At 36.8% G+C, this 23,746-nt stretch overlaps 2 protein-coding genes across 4 annotated transcripts in view; both read right to left on the bottom strand.

The window, feature by feature from the left end:
- Positions 1-2,885, bottom strand: part of LOC136038735 (neuropeptide SIFamide receptor-like) — a 73,215-nt gene extending 70,330 nt beyond the window's left edge. For all 3 annotated transcript variants that reach the window (XR_010620281.1, XM_065722088.1, XM_065722089.1), the window contains exon 1: positions 2,638-2,885. Coding sequence is in view for 2 of the 3 variants with exons in the window: in XM_065722088.1 (XP_065578160.1) it covers positions 2,638-2,854 (217 nt within the window). In the remaining variant the exon portion in view is untranslated. The remainder of the gene's footprint in view (positions 1-2,637) is intronic.
- A 13,241-nt stretch (positions 2,886-16,126) lies between these two features.
- The window catches only part of LOC136038734 (uncharacterized), a 74,903-nt gene continuing 67,283 nt past the window's right edge, over positions 16,127-23,746 (bottom strand). Inside the window, exon 6 of the mRNA XM_065722087.1 lies at positions 16,127-22,850. Within this exon, the coding sequence (XP_065578159.1) occupies positions 19,642-22,850 (3,209 nt within the window). The 3' untranslated portion in view covers positions 16,127-19,641. The remainder of the gene's footprint in view (positions 22,851-23,746) is intronic.

Raw genomic sequence — 23,746 nt, 5'->3', positions numbered from 1 at the left:
CAAGAAGGAATGGAAAGGAAATCGTTAAAACTGATATATGCTAAAATATAACCAAAAGTATTTGTTAAAGAAGTCAAAGTGTATGTCGGCCCTAAAACCCAAGAAGGGCTAGGGCTTAAGAATGGGAGAATAGACATTCCCCCTTAAAAAAGAAATAAATCTTAAAATACAGAAAATTAATCACTTTAAATTGAATAAAACGGAAGATGAAAGCGTTAAAAACTTGATATACTCTCGAATGTTACCAAAAACCTATGTGCTAAAGAACTTAAACTGTATGATGACCCGCCAAACCTAAGAAGTCCCCAATCTCCAGATAAGCCTGGGTCTGAAGAACGGGGGAAAATGTATGTGAAAAAAATTCGAAGTGTGTGTCGAACCGTAAAAGGACCAGGACCCAAGGAGGGAGTAAAGACCCTCCTCCTCAAAAAATATCAAATCTTAAAATACACAAAAAAAATTATTTTGAGCTTAATAAAATGGAAAGTAAATCGTTAAGAACTTGATATACTCTAAAATATAACCAAAGATATATGTGTTAAAGAACTTGAACAGAATGTCGGCCCCCCAGGCCTCAAAAGGCCTCAATCACCAGAAAAGCCTGGGCCTGAAGAATGGCGAAAAATATGAGTTAAAAAAAAGTCGAAGTGTATGTCGACAACAAACCCTAAACACACCAGGACACTTCCCCTTAAAAAACACAAAATCTTAAAATATATAAAAAAAATAATCATTTTAATTTAATGAAATGGAAAGGAAATCGTTAAAAACTTGATATAGGTCTACTATAAAATATAACCAAAAGAGTGTGTCGTAAAGAACTCGACCTGTATGCCCCCCTGAAATTCCAGAAGGCCCCAATCTCCAGAATAGCCCGGGCCTGAAGATTGGTGAAAAGTAAGAATTGAAAAAGAGTCGAAGTGTATGTCGACCAAAAATCATAGATGGACCAGGGCCCAAGAAAGGAGCAAAGACACTTCCTCTTAACAATAGTAGCAAATCTTAAAACACAGAAGAAACAATCATTTTAAATTTAATAAAATGAAAGCAAATCACTAAGAGGTGTTAAAGAACTAGAACTGTATTTCGACCCCTCCCCCTAAAAAAAGAATGCCCCAATTTTCAGAAACGCCCGGGCTCCCCCAGGAACTACCAACCCAAAATAAAGTGGGCCTTCATGGAAAATCCCCCGAAAGGTAAAAAACCCCTGGAATGCGATGGAAAAGCCACCCCCTATCTCTCAATGGAGTGTGTTAGTCTAACCCCTATCCCTCAATGGAGTGTGTCCGTATGCCCCTTATCTCTCAATAGAGTGTGTGCGTAGTCTCCTACCAGTAATTCAACTTGAAAAAAAAGAGGTTAGGAGGAATATTAAGAAAAGAATTTGTTCTGAATGATATAACAAAGACTTTGGAAAAGTATTGCATAGTAATGGAGTATGTATAAAGTCGAAAAGTAATATTGGTAGTGAAAAAATGTGTACGAAAATGTAAAAAAAAAACAAGGTTAAAGAGCTATAAAGGGAAAAAGGTTATTGGATGATAATATTTCAAAGGCTTTTAACAGATATAGCTCGGTGTAGAAGTGTAATCAAAGTTGAAAACAAAGGTTAGGAGTGTTGCGCCAGGTATAGCGCAACATTCCACAGTGGGAGAATATTCCCACAGTCGTGACCTATATAGATCGTTATTTGAGGCCCGAAAATATTAGTGTGCCGATTTTCAGAAAAGATTATTGAGCTGTTTTCAAAAAAAAGATGCTTACACTAATGTAAAATCATTGCTTGGTTAAAGAGAATAGATGCTAGGGAATAGTTTCAGATGAAGAGAAAAGGCTGAAAATCATATCTTAGGGCAGTAAGACAGACAGGACTGAATTAAGTGATGAAAGAAATTTTTTGGTAGAAATATGGAAAAAATATGGTAAAAATATGGTTGAAGTTACAAAGAATTGCAGGAATCCTCCATATCTTCATCCTAATTAGGCGGATGCTATGCACGAATGAGAGAAAATTTCGTCAAGAAGCATACCGAGGGATCGGTCATACCGATTTTCATATCTACTAACTGAACCCCCTAAAATACAGATTTCCTGCTAAAAGATAAAATGGAACCCTAGAAAAGTGGTGATTTTGGAAAAAGGACAGTTTGTGTCAGAGCGCGCCAAAAAGGAAAGATGATTTCATTCTAGTCTCAAAGTGCCAATTCCACGACATCCTTCCAAAAACCGACAGTAAAAAAGCAAGTACGATAGTGTGTATTCAGTGTATATTCAAAAATAGAGTTTGTTGCACTGTTAACGTTTCTTTTATATCAAACAAAAAATCAAAGGAAGATTAATTCAAATCACGTAGGATTATTTATAGCAAGAAGTTTTCTATTTAAGCAATTATGTGAATTTGAATTCATCATTTTATGTATTTTTCATCCAGTTTTTTTCCAAAGAAGGAAAGGTAAGCCTTGTGAATCTATCAATTTCTTGTCATAGCCATGCATCTTATTTTAAAATTGCGTTTTCTTTTCTGAACTAAAAAGTATTATAGCTTTTTTTAATGGTAAGGTTTCTGCTGTTTCTTTGTTGTTTAATGCCGTATTTTAAGGAGAAGCTAAAAATAACTATGGAAAATAAAACCTTTACCTTTAAGAATATGACCTGTAGCCGTGAATGGCACACAAAATAATATCACGAATAAGTCAGCGATAGCCAAGTTTACCAAGAAGATATTAGTCACCGTCCTCATGCGGCGTGAGCGCGAAACAATAAGTACAACTAAGATATTTCCTATTGCCCCAACTGCAAATATGGCACCATATGCACAAACCAACACAATAGTAGGTAAAAGCTCGTATCGCATCTCATAGGAGCTATTTGTTGTGTTTGTCGTATCCATTCTGATGAATGAATGAGATTAGGTTGTAAGAGTTTTCGATACAAATAAAAGAAACAGATTTAGGCGCAGGTTTCCTGTGTCCTCTTCAGGAGAGATTTAAAGTCTTTATAATCCAAGCAATGTGTCCGAAATACAGCATAATATGAAAGTTTTCTATTCAAAAAAATAAATAATAAAAACAAGAGCTAAGAGTTCATATGGCACTCGTGACGAGGCAAGAAGAGCTAAGAGCCAAGAGCTTATATGGCATGAGCTCTAACAAAATTCTAAGAATCAATAGATTGATTTAAAAGGGAAATCAGAGACTTAATGCCGGCCAGGATTTAAAATAAGAGCTCTGAGTCACGATGTCCTTCTAAATATCAAAATTCATTCAGATCCGATCACCCACTCGAAAGTTATAAATACCTAATTTTTTCTAATTTTTCCTCTCCCTTTAGCCCCTCAGATGGTCAAATCTGGGAAAACTTTTTTATCAAGTCAATTTGTGCAGCTCCCTGAAACACCTACCAATTTTCATCGTCCTAGCACGTCCAGAAGCACCAAACTCGCCAAATCACTGAACCCCTCCTCCAACTCCCCCAAAGAGAGCGAATCCAGTACGGTTACGTCAGTCACGTATCAAGGACATTTGCTTATTCTATCCACCAAGCTTCATCCAAATTCCTCCACTACAAGTGTTTTCCAAGATTTCCCCCTCCAACTCCTCCAAATATCAAAAGATCTGGTCGGGATTTGAAATAAGAGCTCCGAGACATGGATTCCTTCTAAATATCAAGTTCATCAAGATCCGATCACCTATTCGTAAGTTAAAAATACGTCATTTTTTCTAATTTTTCAGAATTAACATCCCCCCCCAAGCTACCCCAAAGAGAGCGGATCCGTTCAGGTTATGTCAATAATGTATCTAGGACTTGTGCTTATTTTTCCCACCAAGTTTCATCCCGATCCCTCCACTCTAAGTGTTTTCCAAGATTTTAGGTTTCCCCCTCCCAATTCCCCACCAATGTCACCAAATCCGGTCGGGATTTAAAATAAGAGCTCTGAGACACGATATCCTTCTAAATATCGAATTTCATTGAGATCCGATCACCCGTTCGTAAGTTAAAAATACGTCATTTTTTTTCTAATGTTTCAGAATTAACCCCCCCCCCAACTACCCCAAAGAGAGCGAATCCGTTCAGGTTAGGTCGATCATGTAACTAGGACTTGTGCTTATTTTTCCCACCGAGTTTCATCCCGATCCCTCCACTCCAAGTGTTTTCCAAGATTTTAGGTTTCCCCCTCCCAACTCCCCCCAGTTTCACCAGATCCGGTCGGGATTTAAAATAAGAGCTCTGAGATACGATATCCTTCTAAATATTTAATTTCATTGAAATCTGATCACCCGTTCGTCAGTTAAAAATACCTCATTTTTTCTATTTTTCAGAATTAACCCCCCTCTCCATCTACCCCAAAGTGAGCGGATCCGTTCCAGTTATGTCAATCATGTATCTAGGACTTGTGTTTATTTTTCCCACCAAGTTTCATCCCGATCCCTCCACTCTAAGTATTTTCCAAGTTTTTAGGTTTCCCCTTCCCAAATCCCCCCCCACCCCTACGTCATCAGATCCGGTCGGAATTTAAAGTAACAGCTCTGAAACACGATATCCTTCCAAACATCAAATTTCATCAAAATCTGATCAACCATTCGTAAGTTAAAAATACTTCAATTTTTCTTTTTTTTCCAATTAACGGGCCCTCCACTCCCCCCAGATGGTCAAATCTGTAAAAAGACTATTTCTAATTTAATTTGGTCCGGTCCCTGATACGGCTGCCAAATTTCATCGTCCTAGCTTACCTGGAAGTGCCTAAAGTAGCAAAACCGGGACCGACAGACCGACAGAATTTGCGATTGCTATATGTCACTTGGTTAATACCAAGTGCCATAAAAATAACATGGAAGGAATAATTTTCATCTGCTGATCTTCCTGTTCTAATTTTCATCTGTTGAAGTTGTTACTAATTAAAGGTTTGTTCTACATACTTGCAATTATCCTGACAAGGAAGACAGCAACCTACCAAATACCTCACTCTTTACGCTAAGCGGCAAATTAAGCTTTACTGAGGTCATGATTGATGCCTATAGCATTTGTCAACTTAAGTTGCCAAATGAAACCACAGAACTAGTAACGCCACTTACAAATATGTGTCGTGGTCTTAGGTCTTAGCTTTCCTCTTCATTTTCATTTGAAGAATGTTGGCTTAAATTTTACTTCTGTCCGCAATTTAGTATTTTTCTTAATATGAGGGGTGGCTATCCCGTAACTTCTATTATTCCAAAGGTATTACTAGACATATTGGCCTTGGAGGATGTTCCCCATCTCTTCCACCTATTTGAAGGAGAATACATTCCTGTGATACATATTATCATTTCTAAGGCATTTTTTAGATATTTTTATGATAAAAATCCTGCTTTAAATCTATTGGTTCGTATTTTCTCAAGCTACCCCATCATGATACACCGTGTCAGTTTATGCAACAGTGGCACACTATCGCTGGCCCATGACATCCCTATGACACATGCTATCATTCCTTTGATGTTCTCAGACATACTCTTGATAAAAATTACGCTTCAAATCCTTGTATTTGTGTTTTAAGCTTCTACCCCCAACGTGATGCCCTTGCATGGCAATTTACACCACTGTGTCAAACTCTGGGTGGTATACGGCACACTCTGGGACCCTCACCATTCCTAAGGCATTTTTTAGGTATTTTCATGATAAAAAATAATGCTTTAAATCCATCGGTTCGTGTTTTCTCAAGCCACCCCCTTCGGCTACAGCATGTCAATTCACGCCATTGTAGCACACTCTGGCTGACCCTTGTAATCCTCGTGACACAAAAGGACTAATACATGGCACGTTGTTGCGTGTATTATCACAAGTAAGACATTTTGCAGGCATTTTATGGCAAATATACCCGTTTACAATAGAATCGATCGCTTAAACTTATAGTGTTTCTACCAATGCCAGGCATTTCCACAAATTACCAATAGCTTTTCCTCTGATAACTCGTGGCAGTTGACGCCAAAGTGGCACAACTTACCCCAACAATGGCACCCCTTATCGTAAAAAAATAAAGAAAAATACAGAGACACGCAAACACAAACTCAGACACACACAGATACGGGCAAACATACAGTCAGACACTAAAGCATGGTGAGAGAAAGAGACAAAAAACACACACAAACACTTAGAGTCAAACACAAAAACACAAACACAGAGACACGCAAACACACAGTCAGACACATACAGAGACAGGCAAACACACAAACTCACAAATAAAAACATAAAGACAGACAAACACACGCTCAGACACACAAAGAGACAGGCAAACACACACTCAGACACACAGGCACGGTGAGAGAGACAAAAAGCACACACAAACACACAGAGTCAGACACAGGAACACACAAATAAAAACATAAAGACAGACAAACACACATTCTGACACACACAGAGAGATAGGCAAAAACACAGTCAGACACACAGGCACTGTGATAGAGAGACAAAAACACACAGAGTCAGACACACAAACACAAAATACAAGCAGAGACATTCAAACACTCAGTCAGACACACAGGAATGGTAAGAGAGAGACAAAAGAAACACACAAACACACGGAGTCCGACAAACAAACACACAAAGACAAACATAGAGGCATGCAAAAACACACTCAGACACACACAGAGGCAGGCAAACACACAGTTAGACACACAGACAAGGTGATGGAAAGACAAATAACACACACGGAATCAGAAAAACAAACACGAAAAGACAAACACTGAGACGGGCAAACACATACTCAAGTGCAAACAAAGACAGGCAAATATAGTCAGCCACACAGGGACAGTGAGAAAGAGACAGAGAGTCAGACACGCAATCATACAAATAGAAAGGTAAACACAACACACTCGGATACACTCACCGAGATAGGAAAATCCACGCTCAGAAATAGAGGCACGGTGAGCGAAGGACAAAAAACGCACACGAAGATACAGAGTCAGACACACAAACATAAAAAGACACAAAGAGACAGAGACAACACAGAGACAGGCAAACACACCCTCAGACACAAACAGAAAGAGGCAAACACACAGTCGGACACACATGCAAGGTGAGAGAGACAAAAAGCACAAACAAACACACAGAGTCAGACACACAAATCTACAAAGACAAACACAGAGATAAGCAAACACACACTCAGACACACAGATACAGGCAAACACATAGTCAGACAAACAGGCACGGTGAGAGAGAGAGACAAAAAAACACACACAAAACCACAGAGTCAGGTACACAACATACAAAGACACAAAGACAGGCAAACACAAACTCAGACATACAAATACTCACAAACAAACAGAGTCAGACAAACAACCTCACAAAGACAAACTCAGAGACAGACAAACCCACACTCAGACGCACAGACATACGGGCAATCACACAGTCGGACACACAGACACGATGAGAGAGAAAAAACACACAGAATCAGAAACACAAGTACCAACACAGAGACAGGCAGACACACACTCAGAAACACAAAGAGACAGGTAAATACACACTCGGACCACAGCCACGGTAAGAGAGAGACAAAGACACACACAAACATACAGAGTCAGGCACACAAAAGTACAAAGACAAACCCAGAGACAGGAAAACACATACTCAGACACACACAGAGACAGGTAAACACACAGTCAGACACACAGCCACGGTGAGAGACAGACAAAAACACACACTAACACAATAAGACAAACACAGCGATAGGCAAAGAAATACTTCTTACGGTTTTTTATTGCCTTTTTAGTTGGCGTGCCATCTAAACTAACCTACCATGAGTAGATTAGGATAAACTAACCTACTAGCATGTAAGAAAAGGGCTAATTTCGTTAAAAAAAAGGTGGGAGTTTGCATGAGATACCCAAATGAATCACAGTGTTTACCCAGCAGTTAAAACAGGTCGGATACAGGTATCCAGGGTGTGACACGCACCCTGTAGTATCTAATAAATGCCTTAGGTATGGTAATGTGTATCACGGGGATGTCACGGACCAGCCAGGGTTGCCAAAACGTTTTGGGACAAAAGTGTCAAATTCAGCAAAAAAGAGACACTTTTAGTGTCCTCCTAGGAAATTAGCCAATATACTTTAAAAGTTGACAAAAAAAGGCTTTAAATGGTTTTTATCACAACTCCAGGGCCAGATTTACGTTCTTCTTTTTCAAGTAAAAGCAAAGTGGTTCTTCAAATAAGTAAAATCCCATGTAAAACCTCAAATGGCCTAAAACGCAAAGAAGAAAAGGAATTCAGTACAATTTCTCGGGTTCTTTTGAACCTTCGGTTGTACTAGTTATTCTTCTTCCGAAAACTCAGTAAAGCCCTGTTTTTATTATGGAGTTTTCCGGTACCAGAGCCGGCTTTGCCGGTTTTTGGACGTCAGTTTTCATTTTCGTCGTTTTTGGCAAAAAAAAATCGAAAGCGCAGTCTTATTTCAGGAACTCTGAATCATTTGTGCTATGTTTGCGGTGTAACAGGAACGTAAAGAAAAGTTGGAGTACAACTAAGATGAATGACAAAATGTGTTGTTTAGTTTTTAGGTTTTCAGCCAAAATGTCTACCCTGTACGGCGAGAAAACGAAAACGGCGATAAAACCTGTCTTTGCTATGAGCCGCCCCAGCCGTCTCGGCCGAAAAACGCCATTTGGAAGACAGGGCTTAAAAGACTTGCGCCAGCAGACTACAGATACGATGTCTGTCACTGCCGACACGGCTTAATTGCCCTCGCTCCTTCTTTTCCTTCAGTAGCATATCAGATCTTTTGCAAAATTTTGTCGACCATTTCCCGCAGACTGATATCGAAAAGCGAGTGAAACGCGCTTGCCTTGGAACGTGCTTCAGATACTTTTCACCTGGCTTTCGCCAACGCGTTTGGTGACGCTGCTCTCGCAAAAATACCCAACCACAGCGTTATTTCACCCAAACATTAACGTATTCATGAGATCAATTAACTAAGAGATCAAACTGGATAAGGAGAAAAATAATGACAAGACAAATATCACTTGCTCTGTATAAAGCTAATCTATTCTTCAAAAAACAAAGAAATATCAAATTCTTTGCAAATAGTGACAAGACAAATATCACATGTGCTCAATCAAATGTTGAAATAAAAAGAAAAAGCACAGAAAACCAAAGAAACAGGCTTTTTGGTGTCAAGAATAGCTATGGTTTTTTGAGGAACATACGTTTCTCTTTGCACACTCTCTTGCTTCTGAGAAGAGGTCGACGGCGTCTATAAAAGACAATGGAAAGGCATATTTAATCGCGATCCTTTTCACCAAAAGCAGAATGGTGCACAACAAATGTCTAAGCAAATCCAAAATGTTTTGCGCTAGGCCTTTCCCATCTTCGCGGCTCAAGATGGACCAACTGAAAAACCTAGACAGCATGAAAAGACCTTTAAAAGGGAAAGACAGTGCTAGATTTCATATACGGTGCATTCCATGTTATGAAGGCTTACGAAAAGTGAGCAGATACAGAATGAATCGGATTCCAATTCAGAAGCGTTATACAGAGGTCCAGCCACACCCTGGGTTCAGAAAAGGCCAAGTTTTTCAAGAAAGAAAGGAGAAAATTACAAGAATGTGAGAGTATGAAGGGAAACTTTAATGCAAGATTCCTGAATAAGAAATCTGTTCAAAGCTTCAGCTTTCGTTTTTGAAAAAAAATCAATTTCTAGTGGTTTACCATTTTGAAGAAAAAACTTCGGCTACTGCAATCTGATTTCAGTTATTTGGTTTTCTGATTGGTCAGTCAAATAGGTCAGGTTCAGGTTCATTCTCTATTTGCTCATCCTTGTCGTCAGCCTTGCAGTATCACCTCGAAAAGTTGTTAAGTAATATTGACATAATCTGCCACCGATCCACCGACGCAGCGCTACGAGTAACTATCTGCTTTACATGCATGAGCGAATCCACAGTTTTCACTTCCAACCGATTTTGCAACTTAGTTTGAATGTTTGTTAGTTGAGAAAACTGTCTTTCGGCACCAGCACTTGAGTGAGGTAACGCGCATAAGTTCAACATAAAGTTTGATAGTTCAAAGAATTTGAGAGTGCCGTCGGATTGTTCACATCTAACAAGAGCTTCCAAAAATAAGGTGGTGAGGACACTAGCTCTTCACCACCAGACTTCATGATCATTTCTTCTTTGGAATCTGGCAGGCTCAGCCACTGGTTTTCGAGAGTGTCTCTAGCAGACTCTATCTCGCTCTGTGTTTTCCCCAGGAGTTTGCTAAATCTGCTGGTCAAAGGACTAATCGTTTCAACAGTTCCATTCACGGCAACTTTCGGGTCTAAGTACTCGAGTGCTTGTAACGTATTATCTTTATGATTGACCTGCTTTCTTATCTGCTTCACCAGTTCAACGTAGAATCCCAAGAACGTCAGCCTAAACTGTTCAACAGCTTTCCCTGATGCTCCTTCTTCATTCAGATAAGCTCTAGTGTTGAGACCACACAAAACATCTTTCATATCTTTGTAGTTTCGGGATTTAAGAGGCAATTCAAAAGCATCACTTCTGTTCAGGATTTCTAGTTTCACGAAGCATCGCATGATCGCTTATATCCCCAAAGGCTGTTTATACAGTGCATAGTGATGTTTTCAGTTCACAAAATTTGTTAAGATAGTTTATAAGGTTAGATATGAAATTATGTGCCTTGAGGGCAGATTTAAACAATAGCACAAGAGTTAGGGCTTGTAATAACCATTGTTAGAAAGGCGAGAAAAACCAATGTTTCATTAGGTCAGCAATAACCACGAAAAAAAATACTGTTGATATGTCAGATTTTCCAGTCGAACTAGCAGGCATTCCTCAGCAAAACAGAAACCTCACTTTTTCCCATCTTCATGACTATGGTATAAAGAGGTCAATACAGAGTCCTATCACATTTGAACTTCTTATGTTTAGGGGTGTCAGAGAATCACAACTGAAACACTGAGTGGTTACACAACTAATTCAATCTGAAAAGCTGTCCTAACCGAAATAACTGTGTAAACATTATGCTAAAAAATAGAGTGACCACATCTTGGTTAATTACTAAGTTTATAGGTATAGAATCTACAATGCTCATAGAATGAACATTTGGACTCTACCCTCGTGTAGAGATGCATCAAACTGTGAAATGAGGAAAAAACCCAAGTTGGTCAAGTTAGAATTGTCTTTGGCCAACCTGCTTGTTTACATATCTGTGGTCGATTTTAGACGCTTCATAACTTGTTTTGTGTGCATAATCTTGGAAAGCTTGGTTGGTTTCAATAATAGTCTTCTGTTTCTTCTTTAAAGTCCACCAGGTTACAGCATGTAAAGCGAAACATTTTTCGCTGCCGTTCTTGTGTCCTTTCATCACTTTAGGCAAAAAGCACATTTAGTTAGTTGGCACTTGGTACACTGGATGTGATGTTCAGTCTATGATAGTATTACATGTTCTTGACAGTTACCAGATAATTTTCTAGTGGGTTAGACTGTACCCATATGGGACAGGGTCCACCCTCTCAAATGCATGTGAACCTAAACTGCATATTTACCAAAAGCCTAAAGTCTTAATCCAGGAAATCAACTGAGGTTCACCCTCGTCCAAAAACAATAATAAATAATAATAATAATTTATTCATCACCCACTTCATAAAACAGAGGTTAAGTGGAGTAAAATACAAAAGAAAAACAGCAAAAGTAATACAAAAGAAACAAATTTAATCACATACAGAAAAAAGACGGATAAGGCGATGAAAACATCCTAGCCTATAAAGCGCTCCAATAGCGCTTAAAATGATTAAGCAGCAGCAAATCAGATCAGGATCAGATAGTTTACTACTAACTACTATCCAGGCCGCACCTTTGCATACTCCTGTAGACTACAAGTCATAAAACACCTTAAGCTTTTACTTACCAGCAGTTATATGCTTGCTTCAGTTTTTTATCAAAAAAACTTTTTCTAAACTCTTTTGAGCAAGTCACATGTTTCACCACGTTTGAATTTTCGCGCTTTTGAAAAGGAAATTAGTGTGGACACGATATAAAAAAATCCCTAAGACGAAAACGAGCCTGAAAAGCATAAATTAAAAGCAGTTGCAGCTAAGAAAAAAATGAAAATAAATACATATAGTATTGATTTTGAAAAAATGCCAAAAAGTGTCCTTTTTTTCAAAAAATTGCCTTTTTTCACCCAATAGTGGCACGGTGTCACCCAGAGTGAAAAAGTGTCAAAAAAGCACTAAAAGTGTCCCTTTGGCAACCCTGGGACCAGCCACATATTGCCAAGAAAATATCTGAGATTTTCATAGGAATGATAACATGTATCACAGGGATAACAAGGGCCAGCCACAGTGGGATGGTGGGAGTGAATTGACATGGTGTATCAAGAGATACATGGCTTAAGAAAACGCAAGCCTATGGATTTGAAGCAGGATTTTTATCATGAAAATATATGAAAAACGCCTTAGGAATGATAATACTTATTACAGCAATAACATGAGCCGACCACATATTGTCACGGTTCCGTGAATATGTATAGTCTTGTCTTGAAGAAACGTGACATTTTCATTAAAACCTCTCAGAAGTAACCAATTGCAAAAAAAGGCGTATCTCTTTTTTTCGTTTGCGTCTTTCATTTACAAGCGAGAAAGGGTACTATGGAGTTGAAATTTTTCTAATTATTACTATTGTAAATAATGAAGCTTCTGCTGCCTAAAGCGTAATGCTTTAGGCTCATTCAAAATGTGATTTTGCTAATACCAAAAATTTAAATTAATAAGGTTCAAGGTTCAATCGGGTTTAATTAAAGAAAGGAAATAACTAAACTTAAAGTACAATGCTCTGTGACAAAACTCACGTTGAGACCCATAAACATAAAAGATTCTTCACTAACACGCAGTACAGCTCTCAGTTCACTCTTCGACAAAGCCTCACGCCTCCTCATTATATAATCTTAACCATAGAGTTCCTCCCTCCTTCCCCGGACGTACAACCACCTCACCTAAATATAATAAAAAATCGTAAAATTGATCTAATTTAATTTATTATTATTTTTTTATCATTCACTTATTGACCTTTAACTAAATATTTATTTAAATTATTGTTGAAATACCCGAGGGAGCTCCTACATCTCATCTCTTTTGGAAGCATGTTCCACACTTTAGCACATGCTACATCCGGGGAAAAATATGGACGTACTGTTGGAGTTCGTTTCACTTTAAGGTCAAAAGCAGAGCGCGTGCTTTGATTATATTGTTCAGATATCAACCGAAACAGATTGTGGAAGGGAGATGGAAGTAAACCAGATAAAAATTTAAAAACAAAAACTGAGCACGACAGAAGGTAAAGGGAACCAAGGGACAGATAGTCGTCTACATTTCCAATAATTTTCAATGCACGCTTGTGGATTGAGTCAAGTCTCTTCAGGTATGATATGGCACAATACTGCAGGTGAGGTTTCAGAAGTCCGTTGTAAAGTAGACGAAGGGTTTCTTGGGGAAATACGTGCATCAGTTTCCTGATGCTGCAGAGTTTGCAGCACCGTGAGGCCCTGAAATTTGGGTTCAGAACGCGACTTAGGTCATTCACATGAATCAGAAATAACAGAGGACCTAGGATCGATCCCTGTGGCACACCAAAATTTACCACGATATCGTTCAACGGATATTCTCCTATGTACATGCGCCGATTGCCAAGGTAGGACTAGAACCATTTCAGTGCCTATCCTCTAAAGCCGATGTGTTCTAGTTTACCTAGTAGAATTCCATGATCCATACTGTTGAATGCTTTTTTGACATCAAGTAAAATAGCAGCTGGCAAAAGTCCCAGGTCAAGTGCTTTGTTTATAAACAGGCTCAGTGACGTCAGCACATCTTCAATTGAATGTCCTGGTCTGAATCCAAATTGTCGTTGGTTGAGGAATCCCTTCGCTTCGAGAAAAGAGTAAAGTAGATTCTTCATAGGTTTCTCGAAGACGTTGGAAAATACCGAGAGAGTTGAGATGGGTCGAAAGTTAGATGGGTCATCTTGAGTGCCACCTTTATGGAGAGGTACTATTCGTGCTTTCTTGAAATGTAGCATGCAGCTGCGTCTAATAGAGCAATAGAAACAAGGCATTTTCATTAAAACCTCTCGGAAATATTTCTTAAGATGGCTTAAATTTACCTATAATAACAACCCTCCCCTTGGAACCAGTTTCTAGGGCTCCCATCTTTCTTTAATTGATGCTTTTTTGCTTATATTTTATCCCGTTCCGCCTGTTTGTTGAGCCTTTTTCCCGTTTGTTGAGTTTTAATTGTTTTTTCCTTGATTTCGTGATTTATTATGTTTTTTTATCAATAAAATGTGTATGCACAGTAAAAAGTCTATGTCTTTTAGATTTCTTGCTCCAGGATGAATCTTCAACACATAATCATTGACGTAATGAAGTATCTAAAGCCAATGCTATGTAGCATCTCACTAATTCAATACCTAACTTGACTTGTTTAAGTCACGTTAGAAAATCAATAACATTCTAACAAGCAGGTGCAAGTCAAATGTAACCAGTCTCCAGTAATCAATTTTCTCTCCCGCATATTAATTATTCTAGACATAGACAACACACTATCCATAAATTTCTGAAACGTTTCCATTAGAAAGTATTCCCTGAATCATAATATTAAGAACGTTTTCTTGGTCCAGCTGCCCAAAGCACAGTTCCATGGGGGAAAACCTCTTTCGAATTATAATGCGGACAAAATCTTTCGATTATAAAGGTTCCCAGAGAAAGAGAATCTTTAAGAAAATGAAATCTCGTGGGAAAAAACATATCGAAGAAAAAAAATGCTCTTAAAGTATTGTTGTAACTCTACCTTTGCACTATCATTATGTAGCATCCCACGTTTGTGCCCTCCTCAGTTACAAGCGAAAAATTCCCCGCGGGGCCTGGAGAAACCAGTAACGTGATAATACTTTATCCTTAACTCAGGTAAACCCTCCCTTTTACATAATAACCAAAGAAATCTTGAAGCAAAATGTCTTAAAAAACTTATGGAAATGTCTTAAAAAACCTCTGAAAGAAAAACATCTTAAGAAACTTCATGGAATGTCTTGAAACGTCTAAAAAAGAAAAATGTTTTCAAAACGTCTTGAAATGCCTTGAAGAATGTCTTGCAGAAAACCTTCCTTTTTACGTAACGCCTACGTTTGAATCCTGATTTAACGGGGCCCACTGAAGGTTTTTCCTGGCCCTCGTAGGTTTCTCAAACAATAAAAGAAAAAGAACTATGATGTAACCCGTACGTTAGCATCTTGATTTGACGGGGCTTTAAATTTTAACAACTTCTATTACGTAGCAACCAAAGAAATCATGATTTGACGGGGCCCCAGAAGGTTTTTTCCTGGCCCTTGCGGGTTTTTAAACAATCAAAGAAAAACACTCGCTATTATTTAACAAACACCTCCATCTTTTACAAAGCATTCCATATTATGTAACAAACGCCTGCATCCTGAAGAAAGTAATAGATCTGCGTATTGTGGGATTCGCCGTTAAACGTCTTCGTGATCTTAAACCATTTAGGAAGAAAAGAGTAGCGGCTATGGGCCATTTTAAAATTGTTGAGGGGATACTACTAAAATCAAATGAAGGTTGTATAACTGAGTAAGAGCTCTCGCTGGATGATGTATGATTGTTAATTAAAAAAAAGTCATGACAATATGGATAAAGATAAATATGATTTTTTTGAAGTCGTTATCAAAACCGACTATAAAGCAGAAAATAATTTCTTGCTCGAGAATCTATGAATATACGTGAAAACAAAGGGTGCAAAACGAACTGGGCTTTCTTTAATGTAGATATCGAATTGATTTGAGTTGAATGATAGTTGTGAAAAACGAGTTAAAAATATCAAGCTATATAAAGCCATATCGGTTTGGCGCCCCTTTGTTTTCAACTATTTTCGTAGGTTCTGCAAGAAAAAAATGGTTTCTACTTTTAGTTCATTCTAAAAACGAAATTATTTCTTTTATATTAATTTTATTTTTGACTTTTTAGTCTTCCATAAGATTAAAAATTCTTTAGCCTTCTCTAAGGCCAAAATTCGTATTATCTAAGATGCCAACTTAAGTTGTCATAGATAAGTGCCCTATCAAATCTTGGCATTAGTAACTTACAGCTATTATAATATCATTTCAACGAAATATCACCATTTATTGATAAAAAAAGACAGGAGCCATAATATAAAAGAAGAAACAACCGAATTACATGTACAAGACAACGATGTATCTAGGAACTATATAGCGTAATTATGATATAAATAAATCTCTGATTCAAAACAATATACAGACAACTCCTATTTTACACCTTTCCCCGCAAAATTAGATTCACTTTAAATTGTCTACCTACATTATGGGCAAGTATCCGTAACTCCCAGCCAATTAATATTCTTTAGACCTGAAAACAATCACATGATGCTATGAAATAGATATATAAAGACTGAAGGCAAGCAAGTACTCTTTATTACGGAGACTGGATATAATTTTTTTTTGGGGGGGGGAAGACGATATAGAACTTTAAGTTTAGGTTAAAACAGTAAAATAGTCTTCTTGATCCTCACAAATGAGCAGAAGCTACAATTTTCTTCTTTTTTTATGCCTGTCGTCCGACAGACTCTTAGGCCAGTATACTCTATAAAGTCAATCCAATGCAAAATAAAAAATTAAATTATATGATATATCAGTTCTCAAATACAACCATAAATTTTATACGATATAGGAAATAGCATCTAGGAAAGTTAAAAAGCACTATAAAAAGGGAAAGAAATTGCGAAAAATATAATTCATATTAAGCATATGATGGTATAAGCCAAACCAACGAAAACTATAGTCATTAACGACCTAAGAACCTACTGAAAATACTCTACATTTTTTCATAGACATTTAGATTAGTAAATTTGTTATTGCAAGCCCTATGTTCACACTAATAAGTTTCCACACAAAAACACATTCTTTGGCAAAAAATATGTTTTTGTTCGTCAGAGACATTTTTCGGGTAAATAAGAAATGCATGCGCTTTGGACAAAACGTAGCACAAAATGAAAGAAAAATAAGATTATTTGAGAAACTAAAAATAGACATCCTTTTTTTGTCAAGATCTTTACAATTCTCACATCCGTCAGTTTTATATTTAGCTTAATTGTCTTGCAAAATTTGGCATGTATAGTTTTTGAAGTGATATGAATCCCCTTGTATTTTCTATGCATTCAACATGCAAAAAATATGCATAGTAAAAATCGTCTAATACAGGAGTTTCCATTTTTCTAAGGTGATTTATTTATTCTTTCCTCGCAAGTTGAAAATGAAATTACTGGTACGAAAATGTCTTTATTGCATCTAAAAATTCTTTTTACTCGTTTTGTAATCCGGTATATTGTGGGCCATCAAAGTCAACATAGTATTCAATCTAAGTATCAATGTTGCAGATTACTATTCTCATTGTAGTATGTTTAAACATTATAGCATAGCTTTCGTTACACGAGAATTAATAATATTACACATTTTGTATATCACCTAATTTTTTTTTTTAAATATGATGAAGTGTTTTACAGTTCACAATCATTAAAACATTACAGACTACCCATCCAACGATCTAAAGATCCAGCTCACAAGAATCATTATTTTGAAAATGCAGTAATGATAATATATTTAAAAACAGGAGGGGGAGGGTTACAGATTGATTATCCAAAATCAGTAACACATTTCCAGCAAAAAACAGTTTTTGAAGCTAAAGCACCAAATATTGCAATTTCACGTAATGCATTGGCGAGATTAAAATAAAAGATTGCATCTGTTTTCTATTTCTCCACGCTGAAAACACACTATTTACAAGTACGTGTCATAAAACCTCGAAACTTTAAAATTTAATCGCTCAAGACCTGTTTGTTGCAGCAAAGGTACTTTGTACGGCCAAAATTAGTTTTTATTTAAACTCTTGATTTCAAAAAATTTGAAACTAATTTATAGAGTTTGGAGACTTAAAATTTTGTAACATTTTATTTTTAGTCTTGAATAATTAATATCTGGAAAACTTCTCCAGTCACTATTCCAGCAAGCAGTGCACAGAACGAGGTTCCAAATTTTAAATCTGGTACACATGTTTTAAGCTCAGCCAATTGGTTTAGACAATCAATTGCTGGATTAGATACTAAAAAGGATGGTCACACTTTGGTATTAGCCAGGTTTAAGTTGTTCAACTTGTATGCACCTCCACGAAAAACAGGAGATACAGCACATTGCAACAACCCAACAACCACCTTAATGCAGGCCTGTAAACGCCGACTTAAGAATCAAAGTTAAACATCTTCCGCCACTTTTTTGCTTACCTTCTAGGTTAAACATTAAATTTTGAAGTAAATTCGAAAGGTGATATATCACGAGAGCATGAACTTAAAACATAAAAACATAAGTACTTAAGTTGTTTAAGTTAAGAGTTACTGTCATTTTAATTTAATATAGCGTCGGATATTCATGAATTATAATGTTTCAGTTCAATTATACTGCGTATTCGAACTGTTTCACCTTTCGTATGACTTACCTTAGGTAGTTCCAACCTAAATACATAAAGAGAGAAACTTAACTTTAATTTAGTGAATAGAATCTTTTGAAAGTTTTTCCTAGTAATTTTTTTTTTTTATTTCCGTTTTTAGAACATTTTCTCTACACAGCAGACCCAAATATTAGAATATGCATGACATATGATGTATTTAAATAGGACATCCCCGGACACTAAACATGTAGCTACGAATTTCAATTATTCAAAAGCTTGTTTGACCTCAAGTCATCTTCAAACAGTTTAGTTCAAATAGCTTCTTTTTTCTTTTTTTCATTAAAAAACTAGATAAGAGGCTTTTACAATCTTGTTAAAGCAAACAATTCTAAATGTAAAAGACTAAATCTAAAACAATCACAGCAATATACAAGAAATAGGATGGCGCATTCGACTTTTATTTAGATGAATGTTACAGTAATATTTATTTATTTTTACCCAGGGCTAGTTTTCCAAATCTCTTAGTTCATGGATCTAATGAGGTATACGTATATACATTAATTAATAGACTGAACCTACGTTATGAAAGAAGGAACTGAAATAGTTCGTATTTCAAAAACATAGGATTTCGAAGTCGAAAATTTTACGAAAAAATTTAATCTGCACTGCTAAGTTAAGATTCTAAATAAAAGTGTGTTGTGGTGTATTGAAACCCTGAAAATAAAGGAAAAATGTAACTATTCGATGAGCTCGCTAATTTTGCCACCTGAGATAATACCTTCTGAGTTTACAAATCTTAAAAAATCCCTGCTTTGACAGAAACTCAATGCACACATTCATGATTCCATATTGAGAGTTGAAGGTCTGCGCGCTAAGGAAAATATCTTCACAGAGTATGAACTGTTCAGTAGAAAAAATTTCCGTAAAATGATTATGTGTCTTTTTTAGGGTAATTCGATTGTCGTGTAATCGTTTTAATACGAACATTTCTTCTGTTATTTAAGCGATTACGGCTATCACATAAAGCACATTATTTTTTTTCTTACGATTAGCTAATGGTTAATTTCTATACAAATGTTTTGCAGAATAAGAAAAATATATACGAAACAGTCAAAAATACAAAATGGAGATCGTAATAAAATCACACATTCACATAAAAATTAATATGAGTAGCTATAACCTATTCCACTTGGTCCAAAGTGAGATACACTTACATAAGACTTTTGGTTCGGTCTCGTTTCAAACTTAAAGAAGGAACCCGGTACTTTCACGTCACTTGTTCGAAAAAATGTGAATGGGTATGTAAAAATAGTCTGTGTCTCAACTGAAGCTTTTAATGGAACAATTTCACTTTCTTTTTCCTTTTCAGGAAAAGGTGGTTTAAAGTTTACGTCAATGTCACTTTCAAGGGAAATAGGCGATGAAGTAGGAACTAAATTATGGGGATTATCACCAATATTACTGAATTCACCATCATTAATCGGTATTGGGCTTAAAATTTCAGCATTTAACCCACTTGGATTATTGTCTACTTCGGCAGTGCTGAAGCCAGACAAGTTCAAATTGGCTCCGAAACCATTGGATGATTCTGGTGGTTTAACAGGTAGAGAAGGAACGGTATAATAATTCTGAAGTTTCTCATTATTTAATATACTTCCATGAGCTTCGCTTTTATTGACGATTTCAGCAGAGGTTGTAATGATTTCTTTTCTTTCAATTGGAGTCCCAGGATGATTGAAATGTACGGGTATTTCTATTGGTTTTACTCCATCAATAATTACGATGTTCGAGTCACCATTCCTGCTTGAGTGAATGTCACTTTCATCTTTGGGTAACAAAAAAGCATCATTATGAACACTATTAAAAGGCTTATCTCCACTTACACTATCTCGAAATTCTTTCACTAGAATATGTGAGTCAGGATTTAAAATCTCTGTTGACATTCCTACTGAGCTAATTGGATTTTCTGTGGCCCTAAATATATTCAGTGGAGGTACTAATTCATCCTGTTTTAAATCTATTTCAGCATTATTTAATTGGTGTTGGTTTAATATCTCACCATTTTCTGATAAAGAGATATCGAGCTGTTGCTTTTCAGTAAAACTGCCAATGTTTAGAGCGTTTATAGCCTTTGGTTTGTCAATTGGACTAACGAACTTTTCTTCCTCCAGCGAAGAAAGATTATCAAAAGGCTTTTCCAGATGATGTTGCTTTTTATCACTAATTGGTCTTAGGTCTTTTTCTGTAACTACGTCTAACACTTTTTCCGTATCTAGCTTCGGGAAAGTTTCCAATTTACCGCTAGGATCACTATACTTTTGGTTTGATGAGAAAATATCTTTTAAGGGATAATCTTGCTCCTCTGAAAAGTCAGTCCGTTCTTTAAAATTTGATAACAAGGAAGTCTGTGGAACTGAATCTTTTGTTTCAGTCAGTAAGTCTTGAAATTGGGAAATATATGGCTTTTCAACTAACCCAATTTCAATAGGACCATTTTCTATTTCAATATCATAAAGCTTTAGACCTTTCGGAGACTCAATACTCTGGTATTGCTCCCGATCTTGAGTTTGTAATTCACGAGGAGAAAAAGGCTTAATTTCAATAGACCCGATCTCATGAATATTATCACCAGGATCAATTATTTCGTCTCGAAATTCTGTCCCGTCAATCAACTGAACGGAAGCAGCGTCAGATTTTCCACTGTCAGTGCTTGGAGATACGAAATTGAAATTTAAGCTTTCTATGTTTTTGGTTTTTGGAGATTCATTTGTAATTTTCATCTTAAGAAGGATTTCTTCTCCTATATCATGAGGCACTGGCCCTAACAGGCCTTTAGATTCCCCTTGAATATCTTGAACTACTGTATTTTCAGTGGGAATGGAAAATTCAGCTTCAAACGCCTGCTTAGCAGGGAATAAAGGAAGCTGTTCGGTTAACTCCACTGTCTTGCCTGAAAACTCTTCGTCAGGATTTACATGCTGATCCAAATTTCCGTCAAATGAACGGGGATTTATCCCATCGACTACTTCAAGGGATTCATTTTCATTCAATTGAGGAGATAGGGAGCCATCTACAAATAAAGAGTTTTCTAATTTATTGCTTGGGCTCAATCCATCAGATAAGAAATTTAATAGCCCATTCTGGTTTTTATCCTCGAGAGCAACGTTGCTGTGAGAGAAGACCATGGGATGGAATATACCTTCTTCAATACTGCTTCCCTCATCTATTCGCCTATTTCCTTGAAAATCACTAGGACTCTTTTCTGCTTGTGGAAAATCTTCTTTAAGTTGCTGAAAAGGTCCTTTTCTTCCACTTTCTACGAAAGGGTTTATTACTGCTACATCAGATCCAAGCTTGTTGCCAGGTCTCATACCTGACATTGGTAAGCTGGAAAAGCTAGGAGGACTGATTAACAGTTCAGTGGGTACATTTTCATTATTATTAGGTTTTGTCTTGTCTAGAAATGGACTTGCACTGGGTTTCAAACTGGGACGACTGACCTCTTCAATTTGATTTTCAGAGAACTTGTGAAGTTCATTTTTCCCAGGATCTTTTCCTAGCAAAAACTCATGACTAAATGGAAATATTTCCTCGTCTATATTGTCTTGTTCTTCTCCTTTAGCTACCGAATCATCAACCAGTTCCCGGAATGCAGGTGGTTTAAAACCATCTGGATGCCTAAGCTCAAAAATCGGTTCATTTAAATTCATGGGTATAAAGCCACTTGTCCAAGGCGGTGGCATAAAGATTTTAGCTTCATGAACTTTCTGCAGCAGTTCTTTATGTCTCGTGTCATTACTCTGTTGGAAAAAATTAAGAGGTGGGGGCACGAAAATTCCAGGGCCAGCCGGGCCTGGAGGTACTTCTGTGGCGTTATGATTGGGATAGTAAAACTCAACATCCCTAGGAGGAAACAGAGGAGGAGGTACCTCATCTTCATAATCCTCATCAGATTCAGAAATTGGATTTAGTGGAGGTCTAGCTATAAATTTTTCATTCTCTGGCAATGGTGGCTTTTCATGGAGAGGACGCTCGCTTTGTAAGCCAAAAGAAGGCACTATAAATGGCTGTGAATCTGGTAGAGTATTCTTAACATTAACTGGATGCTTTTCAGTTAATGAATTTAGAGGAAGACTGGTTATTATCTTTTCAGGAGCTGGGTTGAATCCGGGTTGGAATGCCACGTTTGGGAAGGTTTCTTTAGACGGCAGATTTCCTGGGAACGGAATAATATTTGGACCCTGATAGAAGGGCTGTATAGTACCATTCATGGCTGGTCTTCCAAACTCCAGGAAGGGTGGGAACGGGAATGGCAACGAACCTCCTCCATTAAAAGGTGGTGATTGGTTGGGAATTCTGTTATCGACTCCTGTAAAATAATAAGGCTATTAGATACTACCTATGCCGAAAAATAAAATTTACAACAATTATTACCTGTCTATAAGTTGTACATAACTATTTTAACAAAGATGTAACTGTTCTAAGATAGCTTTCGACTTCGATAAAAAAATTTATGTTTTTACTAGATTGCTTATTCAAAATAGCTGTCATTAGGTCCTAGTATGAAATGTTTCAATATATATACAGAACGAACAATCCTACTAGATGTTAAAAGTTAAAAAAAAATCAAAAAGTAACAAATTTTTTATATTTACAGTTCACATGATGAATATAGAAAGTTTCACCCCCAACATATTAGTCTTTGGGAATGGATCATGTTGAGTTTTTGATGATTTTTGATGAGTTTTTATCTTTCCGTAGTCATTCTGATCATCCACGTATAAAACCAGCCTAAAGGCCTTAGACAACTTAAAGCTATTTAGTTATTACTTTGGCATTATGATATTCAGTGTCCAACGAATTATTTTTATGATTCGCATATTCTTGCCACCCTCTGTCACGCACGAACTTCTTTTTTGACTCATTTTGGAGTATATAGATTCCCTTCAGTGAATTGCGAAAGAGCTGAATTTTCAATGAGATTCTAACTCTCTTTTACAGCAAATAAGCTAAACTGAAAAAAAAAATTAATCTGAATAGCCAGTCTCTTTTAAAGAAAAAAAATAGAATTATTTACTCTTGATGACAGGGTCATCTTATTTTCTTTTAGTTTTTAAGGTATAGTGTTGTGAATTTGCCACGCCAGGGTAACCTTCTTTGTCCCTCTCCTGCTCTAAGTTGTCATATTTTGGGGGTTTTCTTTGTTATTTGCATCTTTTGTTGGACTATAAAGCCTATTTTGATGATAGCCTGTGGTTCCAGCTG

Source organism: Artemia franciscana, chromosome 18 (genome assembly GCF_032884065.1).
Source record: "Artemia franciscana chromosome 18, ASM3288406v1, whole genome shotgun sequence".
NCBI classification, from domain to species: Eukaryota; Metazoa; Arthropoda; class Branchiopoda; order Anostraca; family Artemiidae; genus Artemia; species Artemia franciscana.
Note: the sequence above shows the minus strand (reverse complement) of the source record. Positions and strands in the feature narration are given on the sequence as shown.